The 15,442-nt window shown below is 29.8% G+C and overlaps 1 protein-coding gene and 1 non-coding gene across 2 annotated transcripts; one reads left to right on the top strand and one right to left on the bottom strand.

Moving 5' to 3' along the window:
• The first annotated feature begins 260 nt into the window (after positions 1–260).
• On the top strand, positions 261–367 carry LOC115724388 (small nucleolar RNA R71). Its single transcript, XR_004013181.2, has one exon. It is a non-coding gene; the product is annotated as a small nucleolar RNA R71 (small nucleolar RNA).
• Positions 368–12,464: 12,097 nt separating this feature from the next.
• Positions 12,465–14,911, bottom strand: LOC115704526 (protein IQ-domain 26-like). Its single transcript, XM_061108716.1, has 3 exons — positions 13,761–14,911; positions 13,429–13,638; positions 12,465–13,339 (listed from the first exon to the last, which is right to left on the bottom strand). The coding sequence occupies exons 1-3, from the start codon at positions 14,163–14,165 to the stop codon at positions 12,647–12,649; spliced, it is 1,308 nt and encodes a 435-aa protein (XP_060964699.1). The 5' UTR covers positions 14,166–14,911; the 3' UTR covers positions 12,465–12,646.
• Between the last annotated feature and the right edge of the window lie 531 nt (positions 14,912–15,442).

Genomic DNA, 15,442 nt, shown 5'->3' with positions numbered 1-15,442 from the left:
TAGTTAGATTTGCTAATGATGTTTTGATATCTACGTCATCTTTGACATCGTAAATTCCACCTCTCTTAGGTGTGTTGGAAGCTTTCGATCTAGGATCTTGGCAATTCCACTGTTGAGAATTTACAGAAAGATTCTCAAGAGACTCCCAAGCCTCATCCCCTCTAAATTGCAAAAATTTTCCAGTGTGCATTGATTGTACCATTTGTCGGTTTGAAGGAGATAATCCATCATAAAAGTATTTTACCAATCTCCATTTCTCAAAACTATGGTGTGGACATTTTAGCAATAAATCTTTAAATCTTTCCCAACATTCATAAAATTCTTCGTGATCTTTCTGATAAAATTCGGAGATTTCTCTCCTAATATTATCCGTTTTAGACATTGGAAAAAATTTGGACAAAAATTTATTAACTAATTCATCCCAAGTAGAAATAGATCGGGCTGGGAGTGAATTTAACCAGGCTTTAGACTTATCTTTTAATGAGAATGGAAAAAGTCTAAGCCTAACAGATTCATCAGAAAAATTTTGAAATCTAAATGTAGAGCAAATTTCTAAAAAATCTTTCACATGCATGTATGGATCCTCTTTACCTAACCCATAAAAAGATGGCAAAAGTTGAATTATGGAAGGTTTCAGTTCAAAATGTGTAGCATTTGTTTCAGGAAAAATAATGCATGATGGTGGATTAGCAGAAATGGGAGAAAAATGATCAATAAGAGTTTTTTCTTCCACATTTACTTGATTTGGTTCCATGATGTCAGAATTTTCACTTTTAATTTCAACCCACAATAATTTTCTTTTTACCAAACGATTTTTAGAATTTCGTTCCCAGCGAATCATACACCAAGTATCACAAAAATTAAAATAACATGAAAAAATTAGGAGGCGGTGCCTACCATATAATTGCGTAAATAAAGACTGAATTTAAAATATAGCGGGAAATAAATAATATGTATATATTTGACAGAAATATAAATACTAATATTAATATATGTGTAGAAATAAAGACAGAATTTAAAATATAGCGGGAAATAAATAATATGTATATATTTAACTGAAATATAAATATTAATATTAATTATAATTTATAATATATACTTTATTATATATAATTATAATAATAATAATATATTTTTCTTAATAGTTAAGTAATGTATATAATAATAAATAATATATAATAATATATTAATATTATATAAAATAATAATATATAATAAATTTTATATATATATATCAGTTTACGTAAAAACGTAAACTGATAATAATAATAATAATAATAATAACTTTATATATATGTTTTACTTTGTTATTAAGAAACGTAATATATAATATATATAATATAATAACTAGTAGAAGAATTATACCAACCTGAATTAAAGTAGTTTTTCTTCTTGCAGTTCTTCGGCAACGGCGCCAAAAACTTGTTATATACTGAAATAGTACGTTTTACATTTATCAACTCGCAAGCGCACGAATCTTTATTGTAGTATTGAGATTGTGAAGAACGAGGTCCAACCCATGGGAATTGCGTGAAATCGAAGAAAATACTTATTTAATCTAAGCTAATAAAACTCTAACCTAGTTTCGAAAATGGTGAGGTTTTTAGTAACAAAATAAAATAAAATATTTAAACAATAAAAATGACAGTAAAATGACAGTAACAGATATTTTCAGTAATATTTGGGATATTATTAAGGGTTCAGAATCCACTTAAGTATATATAAAAATATTTATCTTTATATTGATTCTCATCATTTAACCAGTAATCAAACCAATTATTTTCTAATAAAAAATAGATTTTCCTTCGCTTTAAAATTATAACTTCTAAGCATTAAATGTGAAACAATTTAATGTAAATACAAAAAATCAAAGAATATTATTTTTAATAAAATGTAGAACCAAGCATTAATAATTTCTAACTATCAAAAATACGTGATATTAAAGATGAAAGAAAATTATTTTAAGAAGCGAAAATCATAAGCATATATTGTACTGAGAATCAAAATAAAAATAAATACTTAATTAAATACACTAGGTTTCATCGTCCACCTTAACAATAAGGGAACTTAGAAACCCATAAGAAAATTAACTAAGAAAAAGCGGTAAACTAACTGAGCGTTTTCTCTGGATTTTTCTGTCTGAAACTCTGAAACTGAAACTGAATTCTAAAATCTTAAGCTTCTATTTATAGAAGGGTAAAAGGACTAATGTGCAATTAAACTTATTACAAATTGCATGTGGGTAAAAATGTAAATACTAATAATTAAAATCGGAGTGCCACGTGTCAAGCTCGGATTGGTGGCTTTGGTGTGCAACTTGACACGTGGCGAGAGGAGAGAAAGCCACCTTTTGGCTGATGGGGCTCGGTCCAAACGAAGGCCAGCCGCGTGGCTGGCGAGTGGAGCAAACGAAAGGCCCACAGGGGCCGGTGCATGCCACGCGCGCGTGGAGGAGGCAGAGGAGACAAGGCACCTGTTGGTGCTGTCCGTGTGGGGCCCAGGCGCAGATGGCCTCTGCGCGTGACACGTGGCAGCGGAGAGAGGAAGAGGAGGCTTGGGCCAAATGGACTCTCCTTCTTGGGCTTTGTGTTTTATCTTCAAAAATGCTATTTTTTATAGTTTTGGGCCTCATTTTTATCACTTTTTCCATTTCTTTTCCACTCTTTCACAAATGCTATTTTCTCAATCAAATACAAACAAAATTAAATCCAAACAAAATATTTTCAACATAAAATATATCACAATAATTTTAATGAAAATATTTATTTAAAATTTAATTAATTTGTATTTCTTTAAATAAATACAATGCATTTTCTTAACTTTTTATTTCTTTTTCTCAATTATGCCATAAATACTATTATTATTTATAAACAAAGATAAAATTAATCTTAAATAAAATATTTTCAATATAATAATATATTGCATTAATTTCTTGAAAATATTATAAAGAATTAATTTTATTTTGTATTTTTATATTATAAAATATGTAATATTTTGGCATTTAACAGCTATCTAAACCATATAGGTACTCTCGTCCTATATCGAAATTCAATTCTATTCTACTATAGCAGTAAAAATGCTTCAAACACGATTAAAACTAAATTCAGAATATACTAAAATTAATCTAAAATTAATACTAAAAATAACCTAACAGTGGTGCAGTCCTACCAACAATAGTACGGGACTAGTATTTAGTGCATGTGGTACAAGGGTCGTACTTCTGTAAGAACGTTCTTGATTCATCTAAAGCCTTATAAATAGGTGTATGTGCGCTTAGATACAAGTCGGTAATATGTTATATGTTTTGTACTTTTCTTATTGAGTCTGTCGACTCACAGATGTTGTTTACATGTGTAGGTAAATGAAAGGCGAAGGCTGAGCAATAGTTAGTCCAGAGCTTGAGGATGATTGTACATATCAAGATGGTTAGGCCTGGAGTGTCCAGTCTCAGGATGACTTGGGCCTTTAATTTGTAGTCGCGGAGCGACACTTTTATAAAATGTATCTTGAATATTATTGTAAACTTTTACGATAGGATCCCGACTTTTATGTACGGTTATATATTTATAAAAAGTTTAAAGTTTAATTAAAAGTTTAAATTTGATATGCGATTTTAAGAAAATCAATGTAGTGGTCCTCAACAAGTAGGGCGGTACAATAATGTTCTTCTCTAGTAGAATTAGAGGCTCACAACAACATCAAGATTAACAATCTTGGATCAACAATACAATCACCATCTCAAAAGATGGGTACATAAAGAAAAAGTTTGGGTCTTACCAAATGGGTATTGTAAAAAAATACCTTAAAGATGACAATCGCCTAATCGGAACTGATAGATTGGTAGAGCAACTTGCAAGAATTCATTGCCTAAAATTTGAACTAAAATGAATAAGAATCAACCACTTGATCTTCAATGGAAAATGGCGAAACCCACTTTCTCTCTCTAGCTTTCTTCTCTTATTTCCCTTTTTTTTTTCTTTTTTTTTTTCTTGGTTGCTATTTCTTGTTCTTCACGATCAGCTACTTCTCTCTCTTTTTTTTTTTTTTTTATTGTTTCTTGAGACTCTTATAAAATACTGGAATTTGAGTTAAATTTTATAAAAATATTGTCACATGATTTTTTTTTTTCAAAAATATTGTATTTTTGTAAAACAACAATGGAACACAAAACAGAACAACTAAAAACAATAGTGGAACAACTAAAAAACAATCGTAGAACAACAGTAAAAACTTAACACTTGCCTCACTATAAAAAAGTAAAAATATTGAAAATTTCAGTATATGGTGTAAATAACCCTTATTTCTTTAAATGTGTTAGTGTCCTTATTTGGTACAAGGCCCATCAAAAGGGGCGGACCCAACAGTTTTAATATAGTTTTAATATAAATACGTGTGATAAAATAGAAAAATGTAATTTTTATAAACTATCTATATATATAAAGTAGAAGTATCAGGCGATGATATGGCGGTCTAAAATTCTTATAAACACATATATCTATTTTCTTAATTTATCTAATTTTTTATTCATAATTTTTTAAAACTATTAATTAATAATAATAAAAATTTAAAAATTTATAACTTTTAAAATAAAAATACATTCGCTAAAAGAAAAAATCTAAAAGAAAAAAAAATCTAAAACAACTTATAAATCTATCTATGTTATTATTATTTTATTTTAATATAAGCAAAGTAATAATAATCTAAACCTAAAATATATTTGCATCTTCTTTAGTGGCTCTTTATTTTTTTTTTTACTCTCTTTTTCCTGATCGTTTATCTTTCTCATGCACTCATAAATATATTTTTTGATAATAATTTTAATTATGTATACAATGATATTAGAGTGATACATAAAAAATCGTATGATTTTATTTTATAACATATGCTCAATATGCCAACATGCATACTTTCACGTTTGCTCTTAATTAATTTTTTTTTTTTTTTGTAGATAGCGTGATTTCTTTGCTTTATTATATTTGTAACATATTATTATGTTATGTATTATCATAAGTTAATTTTTTTTTTGAGAAAATTATAAATTAATCTCTTATTTTTATTATTATCTAATATTTTGTGATAAATTTCTTATAAAATTTTCTTTTTGTGAGTTTTCTAAAAAATTTCAATTTTTAATCTTTCCATCTCTAATCTCTATACTATTTGATTATATCTCTTAATTATTTTGCCTAGAAAATTATAACTAGCATTTTATTATATTTATACTATTTTATTGCTTAAAAATTATATCTAAGCATTCTTGAATAAAGATTTATCAGTTCTTTAATTTTTTTTTTTAAATTTTTTAATATTTTCATCATTTTTTTTTTTCTATAGACTAGATCTAACATCTCCCTTTTCTCTAGATAATTAAAAATAAATAAACTATATAACATGTATGATAACTAATGATTCACTTAGGTGGCGTTTGGTAACACTTTTATTTTTTAATTTTAAAAACAGAAAAATAAAAGTAGATTTTTTGTTTTTAAAATTTTGTTTTTTAAAAACAAAAATGTGTTCTATAACAACTTTTATTTTTAAATTTTAAAAACAGAAAATAAAAGTATGTTCTCTAACCACTTTTATTTTGTACTTTTAAAAACAAAAAAAATAAAAATGTGTTTTGTAGTCATTTTTATTTTTTAATATTCAAAACAAAAAACATGAATTTCTTTTCTTTTTTTTTTTTAAATAAAAAAATTATGAATATTATTTTTATTTTTAAATAAATGTATAAAGATTAAAAATCAAATAAAAAACACTCATCAACATCTTAAAAAAACTGGTATTTTGAAATCACGAAACTCATTATTTATAACACAAAACCAACAAAAGTCATAATAAAATATGCATTAATAGTTGTCCAATCTTGAAGAAAAATATTAAAAACCGACAAGAGTCATAACACCTACTTTCATGACCATGCAACACTTCCATTACATACTCACGTCCTGAAAAGGTTGAATTTCTACACACTTCTTTAGATAGATATAATTTTTTTGAAGAATTTAGATAGATATAATTGATTGTACTCCGCTCAAGCAAACAAAACTAATAACTCTCTAAACTCATTGTCTGAATTATCAAGAAGTAGATTATTTTTGTTGAATGGTGAAACATTTGAAGACATTATTTTATCCTGAAGAGCTTTGGGGACAAAATATATAATCAACAATAATAGTAACATGATATTATTATTGGACAAGCTTGTCTGCAAAAGGAAATATATAATCAACAATAATAGTAGCATGATAGCAACAATAATAGTACATTACAGAGTTGGCTGTATTAAGAGCTGCAAGAGAACTAAACAACTCAATGGTATTAATTTGTTCCTTCTTATCCACTAGCTATATTAGAAAATCCTCTAATTACAAGCACAGGGAATCCATTGGACAAGCTTGTCTGCAAAAAAAAAAAAACACACACACCCAATTATATTATTATTCATAAATGGTATATGATCATATTAAACCTTGTAAATTTTATAAAGAGAAAATAGTTAAGTAATTTACCATAACCATAGCAAAACTTTCCATGCCTGAAGATGAAACCTGAAATGTTTGGAAAAGGAAGTTCCTATTGTTAGGTTTTATGCCCTAAATAAAACTCCATTTCAATGTAATCTATTTTATTCAACATCAATAAAGAAACAGAAGTATTTTTCATTCATTTGTGTATGTTTTGGTTCACTTTATCAATAGCTTGTCTATTTGATTTATAAATTCATCTTAAACCCTTTTCACATACTTGATCATGTTTATTGTGCTGTCATCACATTGGAAAGTAAACATGACTATGTGAATAAAGTTTCCTAGATTTATCGTACACATGTGGTTTTACTGATATGATAATCTACAACAAGAGTTTACTTGTATTTGGAGAAATACTATGTTCTTTCCAGAACATTGGTTAAAGTAAAGCTCAGGTTGGATGCATGGAGTATGCATCGGAAGGGACCGACATTGAACTTTGACTTAGATTTAATTAAACTTACCGTAAAATCTATTCAAGTCAATATCGCCAAGTTGATCCTAGATCAAATGATCTTAATCCTGTTATGATTAGGCTCAATCTTGAAAGGCTATTCGTGTTCTTTTATTTGTTAGTTAAGCCTACTTTTAGGTCAGGGTGATACGTACATTTTGGGAACACGGTAGTGCAATTGAGTGGGAGCGCTAGCATAAACATGGAATCTATAGCTTCTATCTGGCAAATAGTAAGCAAAGGATGATCTCCTTCGAGCTTGACCAAACGAAAATAAATGGTGGAGATCTCATTTCACATAAGCTGAAATATCATTTATACGGGGTCAAGTGTTTTAAGGATAAAATACATAGTAGGGTGTTACGGTAATTTAATTCCTTTACTGTGTAGATCATTCATATAGAGGATTATTGATCAAATTAGGATTATAACAATGGATAACTAATGATGTGTCTATATGGTGGAACATATAGAGCATTCTATATACTAAGAGTGCAATTCTAAGTTCTATGCGTGGATTCAATGAAGAATTAATAAGTTAGTGAATTTTAGTGCTAAATTCTTGATCTACTTATTGGAAGCTCGGTTATATAGACCCATGGTCCCCCCACTAGTTGATATAATATTGTTTGTAAGACTCATGTAATTGGTTTTGATTAATCAATTATAATTCACGAATTAGACTATGTCTATTTGTGAAATTTTCACTAAGTAAGGTCGAAATTGTAAAGAAAGAGTTAATAGGGGCATATTTGTTAATTATGATACTTTGTATGGTTCAATTAATAAATATGATAAATGACAATATTATTTAATAATTATAAAATAGTTAGAATTGGCATTTAAATGATTGAATTAGGAAATTGGCATTTTTGAGAAAATCAGATACAAAAGGTGTTAAAATTGCAAAATTGCAAAAATCAAGGCCCAGTCCACCTAGCCAGGGCCGGCCACCTATTGTAGCTTTTTAAATTGATTTTTTCATTATTTTAATGCCATATAATTCAAATCCAACCCTAGTGGAATGCTATAAATAGATAGTGAAGGCTTCAGGAAAATTACACTTTCTGAATCAGAAAAACCTGAGCCTCCACTCTCTTCTCTAGCCGCCACTCTCTCTCTCTATTCTTCCTTCATATTTCGAACCTCTCTTAGTGATTAGAGTAGTGCCCACACACATCAAGCAATACCTCAATCATAGTGAGGAAGATCGTGAAGAAAGATCATCAGCAAAGGAGATTCAGCATCAAGGATTCAGAGAAGAAGATCCAGGTTCAGATCTTGATAATACTCTGCTACAGAAAGGAATCAAGGGTTAGAGATCTGAACGGAAGGAGTCATTTAATTCCGCTGCACCCAATGTAAGGTTTCTTAAACTTTATATGTGTTTAATTTATCGTTTTAGAAAGTTCTTATTTAGGATGTTAATAAACATACTTGTGAGTAGATCTAAGATCTTGGTAAAATAATTTCCAACACCTATAAGCTGCATTGTCTACAAAAATATTAGATGTTGAACCCCTAAGTCCCACAACTAACTTGGGCTTTTTCTCCAAACACAAAGTTGAATTCACACACTGTTTCAGTTCCATCCCCTGAAAGATTTGCTCAATTATGATAATAATTGCCTATGACATACTAGAGTGACGATGGAGGAGAGAACAAGGCTATTGTACTTATAAAAAGACCAAATGCTTAGTTGGTAAAATAGTAGTAATCATAAATTAATACCATCATATGCTCATAAATTTCAGTTATCACATCAGAGTATGTATAAGAACAAGATTAAAACTCTTCACTGCAACTATTACAATCCCAATTGGCTCACTCCCATAAATCTCTCTACCCATCCAATCAGTATAATAACACTAGTTCAGATACTACAAACCAATACTACTGCTACTAAAAATCATGCACTAATTCTAATACTACAAATCATGATCAAATTGATCATGATATCATCACTACCAGTACTACTACTAATCATGACCATCATCTCTACCAGTACTCCTCCTCCTCAAGCACTAATCTGACCAAAAAACCAGCACAAATAAGCAACTAAAATCACAAATAAAATTGGTAAATTTATTCTAAAAATTAAACGTTCAAACATGAACAACTCCATCCACACATAATTCAAACAGAAAACTAAACCCATTTAAGAGACTAAACCTAAAATCTTATATCAGAGATTAAACCCAAACCCCATTTCAAAGATTAAATGTGAAAGTAAAACAGAGATTTCTTCAAATTTTGCAAACCCTAAGATTAAAATTAAAAAAATACAAGAGAATTATACTTGCAACAGCAAAAATTCTTCCTCAAGCTACTCTCATCATGCTATTTTGATCATTTTTCATTTTCAAATCTGAGAATGAAAAAAAGAGAAAAAATCGGAGAGAGAGGGAGAAAGAGAGAACGATATATATATATACACAGAGAGAGAGAGAGAGAGAGAGAGAGAGAGAGAGAGAGAGAGAGAGAGAGAGAGAGAGAGAGAGAGAGAGAGAGAGAGAGAGAGAGAGAGAGAGAGAGAGAGAGAGAGAGAGAGAGAGAGAGAGAGAGAGATTTTACCAATTAAAAACTGAAGCCATGGAAGAAACATCTAATAGTTTGAGCTTCTGAAGAGGAAACGAGCAAGAAAGAGAGAAGCAAAAAAGAAAATGTGTTTTTAAAAATTTTTAAAATCAACATAAATCTGTTTTTAAAATTTATTTAATTTTGATTTTAGATTAAAAAAACAAAAAACAAAATGTTGTTACCGAACTTGTTTTCAAAACTTATTTCCAAAATTTTAATTTTAAAAACAGAAAACCACTTTTAAAATTGTTACCGAACAGGACCTTAATTAATTTATAACATAATAATTAACTTATTTATAAAAGTAACGATTATTGTTTAATTTATTTTATGTAGAGAGCAAACTCTTACTGAAATGATATTATTGATGACTATAAGTGAAATATGGTAATGATTCACTTGATTAATTTGTAAAAAAATGATTCATTTATGTATAAAGGTGAGTACTTACCGATTATTGTTTAATTAATATTATGTATAGACCAAACCTACTAGGAATGATATTAATAATAACTACAAGTGAGATACTTTGATGACATCAACATTAAATGTAATAGTGACCAAGTGAGTTACGGTGATAGAGTTTTATTATTTTTTTAATAAATATAATTTTAAAATTATACATAAATATATAATAATATGTTTGAAATTATTTGATATGATTTTATTATTCAATTAATATTTATAAGTATAATTTAAAATATTTATAAATAGCCGCACGCAAAGCGCGGCCTGTTTCCTAGTTTTGAATAATGTAGTATAAAAACGGTTTATTATTATTATTATTGGCATGTGTTATATTATATAATTTAAAATTGAATTTCATATATTTTATTTTGATAAATATAATAAAAAAATAATTCAAAATAAAAAGTTGTAATTTTCTTAAATTTGAAATAAAATAAAATAATATTTGTTAAGGTGAATCACCTTTGTGACCACGTCCACAATATCACATTGTAAAGAACTTGTATCAAAGTTGTATAAAAGAAAAATCATTGGACTTAGACTATTGGGCCAAACCCATGCTGAATTGGACTTAGAATATAAACCTTCACAATTGGACCCATGCTTACAATGTGTATTTATTTTTGTTATAAATTTTTCTTTTAAGAAAAACTCTTTTTAAGGGTAATCTTTTAATAAGATTCAAGAATGATGATTTTATAGTTTTTATTTTTCCCAAAATTGAATACTTCAAAATATGACATGCATCATCACCATGTTATCATTTGATATTTGAGTTAGCTTTTACCTCTGGGCCACTGATCCATATTTAATCACACCAACCCACATTTAATTTATTTTGTTTTATTTAATATCAACAAAATAATTTCTCTGTCAATGAGCTCCTACTTGTCAGTTTTTCCAAATTTGCTTCTGAAGTATGTCTTGTAAACATGTTCATTATAGAAACTTTAGTCATTGTTGGAAATTTTTATGTCAAGTACTACTAAAAATCATACAAAATAGCATAAACAACTCTCTTTCATATTTGTATATACACACAAATAAAATAAAAACTGGCATTCATATTCTAATAGCAAAAATAATAAAATGTACTTCATATCCATAACATGATTGCATCCAAAATGATATAAATTTCAAAATTAACTAAGCTATTTTGTTTCTAAGTAGAATAAATTGTTGAGTCACAATGAATAAGATCAAATTTTCAGTACCCTTTTTTCCTTTTCCTTAAAGAAAAAATAAAAACAAATTTAAATAGCAACTTTATTCCAAAGGCTCCCTAAAAAATGAATACAACAAAAGTGCATGACTGCCCCATAAAAGCTCACTCTTATTCACTTTTCTAAAGGTGGCACACATTAGGCAATATTGGGAGCACTGCTCAATACAAAAAAAGAATTGTTTTTGTCTCCCAATATAAAAAGAAAAAAAAAATTAAATCATATTGTGTCAAATCAAAAGCTAATCATTATTAGCTTATTGTCTATCCTCGGATATTGGAAAAACTTGAAAAAATTATTTAATTAATCAGCATGGATATCTATATTAATTCCCACCATTAATAACACCAATGATTTCTCATATGATTGACCTAGAAATATATATATTTTTTCAGTAAAAATAATTAAAATCTATAGGGTTGTGCTGTAATATTTATGTAACCCATCTGTTTTTTTTTTTTTTTTTTTCCAGGTAAAATTTTATCCTCAATTTTATATAACAGGTTGGATTAATTATGAAGTTACTGATCAAGTGGCTCCAAAATAGAGTAGCCAGAGAGTAGAGGGTATAGACAAAGATAGGAGAAGAATATGTAGTTTAAAACATAAAAGTGGGGTCACAACTTCAGCTTAAATGACCAAGTGTTACAAGAAGAATATGTAGAAGTGGGCGATTTCAAAATCAAATAATTCAACTTTGTCTTCTTTCTATTATATTTTTTTAACTTTTGTCTTTGTTCCCTTCATACAAAGTTTGAAAACTACACCAAAATCTTTTATAAATTTTTGAAATGTCTCTCCAAAGAAAAGAGAGTGAAAAACATTACATCAAGCTATTGAAATTGTGCAACACATGTGGGGGAAAGAAATATTTGTTTGTGTAACATTAAATACTTTATACAATTGTCTTGTCATCTTTCTCCAATGATCAATGCATCATATCCAATTATATCCCTTCATTAATTACCAAAGAAATTCTACAACACATTAAAAAAATAAAAAGATGCTTGTGAATCTTGTAAGCATGTGTCTAGAGTAGACACTGTAAAAGCCAAAAGATTCAAATTTCAATATTATTATACAATTGCAATGCCTTGACACCAAAAAATGATTTTTTTTTTCCTTTTTTTCTTTTTGGGGTTCGGAATATGTATGTGTAAATTCCATCATTAAAAACTTAAGAAAAAAAAAAAAACACAATAATCAGATACAAAGGACAATTTAATTATACATTACTATCTAACTTTGAATCTACACACATTCTTCAATATTCTTGTGATTTCAAACACTTAACCAACTGAACTATAGGATTTAAGCTTGCAAAGCTAGCTTCTTTTGTTACCATAAATTTCCTTATCTATATTTATTAACCAAAAACAACTAAATCACTATCTTCTCTGCAAATAGGTCCTCTCTGTCTCTCTCCCAACATCTGAGCACCTATCAAGTTTCCCCATTACAGTATTTTTGAAACTAATGGCGTCTTGAACTTGAGAACATGACCTTTGCATTCTAACCCCACTTAGGCTATTCCTTGACTCCATCAATTCATTAAGGGAAAGCCTCTTCTTCGGCCCTGGTTCTGGTCTTTGTTTCGGGGCACTATAGGACCTCAGTTTGGCCTTAAAAGACTTTGTGTTAGCCATGTAGTTTGGATAATTTCCATATCCCCTGAAGTAGTTATCAGCGCATACACTCTTGGCCGGAGTTGTTGGAGCATTAGATGCTGCTGAGTTGAGAAACCGAGGCGTGGATTGAGCGGTGGAGAACCGGCATTCGTCGCCTGTGAATCCCCACTCGGACTCCTGGCAATTCCGACAATCGGGTATTGAAATTCGAGTGGGAATTCTACATGGGAGTGGAGAAGAGAGCGCTTGGCAAGAAGGGTCATCTCCGAAATCGGAGACTGAGGTGTTTGTTCTACGAGACCTGGATTTAGGCCTTCCTGTATCAACTTCCACAATCTTGGGACTCTCATCAATGGTGGTGAAACTTGTGTCTAAAGAAGCAGAGAGCCTCCGGCTATGAATGGGAGCTATGTGATCACTTTTACTATCATCAAATCTCTCCTGCAAATTGGACTTAAACCGAAAACAAAAGATAATGTAAATGCAAAAGACCCAAAATAAGAAAACTGTATTGAGAGAATTCCATTAAGAAAGAAACTTACCATGGATTTTCGTGCTCTGTTATCAAACCTACTAATGGTTTCATTGTTGAATATGAAGCCACGAGTTTTTTGGGATCGAACCGTGGCTTGAGCTCTTATTAAAGCTTGCATACCATGGAGAGTTGCAGTGGCTTGCTTCCTTACTAAATACCCTCTTACTAGTGCCTGTAGTTTCACTAGTCCTTTCAAAGCTCTCAGAGCTTTTCTAGCCTGAATATTCAAATACCCAAACAAAATTAATTAGTATCATTTCTTTCAATCCAAACATAAAAAAAAGAAAGAAATTATACATATTGTTTGAAAGTTTTTAACTTTCAGCTAAGACCACTTACCAAGTACCCTCTGAAAACAGTTTGAATCTTTACAACAGCCCATTTTTCATGGCTGCCTTGGAACATAGTACCTCTGCCATGGCTAGTGAGCCTAACGACAGCCACGGCAGCCTGAGCTGCAGCCACAGCAGCGTCAGCTGCAGCAGCCGTTGCCGCCGCCACGGCTATTGCGTGCTTGTTCTGTTCCTTCTCTGTGTCATTATAATATGATCTGAGCCAAGAAGCCTCGGCTGACGATAAGTTAGGTGGAATAGTTGCCGGATTATGACATAAGCCGTCGGAGTACTCCTTTCCCGAGCTAAAAACTGTCTTGTCTTTCCGGTCACCGGAGTTGGAATTGGGTTTGTAGTCTTTTTCTTTCTTCATCCCAAACAAGCCCTTAAGCCACCTCATTGCTTTACCCATTTTTTCTAGTGTTTGATCTGAGAGTGAGTGAGAGAGAAGAAAAAGGAAAATGCAAGCTAAAAATAGAGACAGATAGTGGAAAGATGAGAAGGGTTTTGTGAGATTGAATCTGAAAAACCGGAAAATAAAAAAAGTTTTTGTTTTTCTTTTTTAGTTTTCTTCCAACAGGTTTTTACAGCTCACATAGTTTAGTTTAGGTACATTTCCATGTTAAGGAAAGTGATGAAACAGAGTTGTTAAAAAGAGAAATTCACTGAAAAAAACCCATTTATATGAGAAAAAAAAAATATATATATTTAAAAATAAATAATGGGGAATTTTCAATTGTTCTTTTTTATTAAGTGAAATTAAAAACTAAAACCTCTGTCAAAGTCGCGTGAAAAAACTGCATTACGTGACAAAAAACATAGTGCTGAGCATGCAGGAGTTACAATATTATGTTTTGTTTTTATTTTAAAGATGAATAGTAATAGTAAAAAAAGAAGTAATCTAATTGGAAGTTACATCTAAATCATAAAAATAATAAGAAATGAAGGGTAACCCCACATTGGTATACTCAGATTCTGATTAGAAAAGTAAAATAGTACTTGTAAAAAAAAAAAAATTAAAGAAAGGTAAGAAGTTAATAAAGAGAAGAAAAGGAAAGCAATCGAAAATGCTGTTTCTTTCTTCTTTTATTTTATAATTTTCACTTCTCCAATGGGAAACTCAGTAAAGGTTTTATCTTTGTTCCATAAGAAAATGAACACTCATATAAACAACAACAGAAGAGGCAGTGATTAAAGAAGAGAGAAGACTACTCTCTCTCTCTCTCTCTCTCTCTCTTCTATTACTTTTCTGGAGCGACGTGTCCTCAAAAAGAAAGATACCTCAGTGTCCTCAGCCTCTGACAGAGTCCCGTGAAGCCCTATGATTTTATATATTCTTTCTTCCTCTTTTCTAAAACCCCACCTTTACCATCTATTCCCCTGCAATGCAACTGTTTTTTTTTTTCTAATTTATTTTATTAAATGGTGTAACAAATTCTTTTATTTTCTCACTTTTCCCTTTATTTTATAAAGATAGTAGATAAATGGGGTTCCTTCCATTTTTCTTGGTATTTTTTTCTTTTCTTTTCTTTCTATGTAGGACTTTTCCTTTTCCACTATCCAAACAAACTGGTTGTGAAAAGAACTCCTCTTCACTTGGGTAAAGAAGAAGAAGAAGAAGAAGAAGAAGAAGAAGAAGAAGACAATCATTACCCTTTTCCGCAATTCATCTTCTCTGATTAGCAATTA

Source organism: Cannabis sativa, chromosome 1, assembly GCF_029168945.1.
Source record: "Cannabis sativa cultivar Pink pepper isolate KNU-18-1 chromosome 1, ASM2916894v1, whole genome shotgun sequence".
NCBI classification, from domain to species: Eukaryota; Viridiplantae; Streptophyta; class Magnoliopsida; order Rosales; family Cannabaceae; genus Cannabis; species Cannabis sativa.
This window is presented reverse-complemented; position numbering and strand designations above follow the sequence as displayed.

Bases quoted from the DNA above. Each gene is read 5' to 3' on its own strand.
- LOC115704526 (XM_061108716.1), bottom strand. From the start codon at position 14,165: ATGGGTAAAGCAATGAGGTGGCTTAAGGGCTTGTTTGGGATGAAGAAA. The intron at 13,639-13,760 runs GTAAGTGGTCTT...TTGAATATTCAG, and splicing joins CTGTTTTCAGAGGGTACTTG to GCTAGAAAAGCTCTGAGAGC. The intron at 13,340-13,428 runs GTAAGTTTCTTT...TTTCGGTTTAAG, and splicing joins ACAGAGCACGAAAATCCATG to TCCAATTTGCAGGAGAGATT.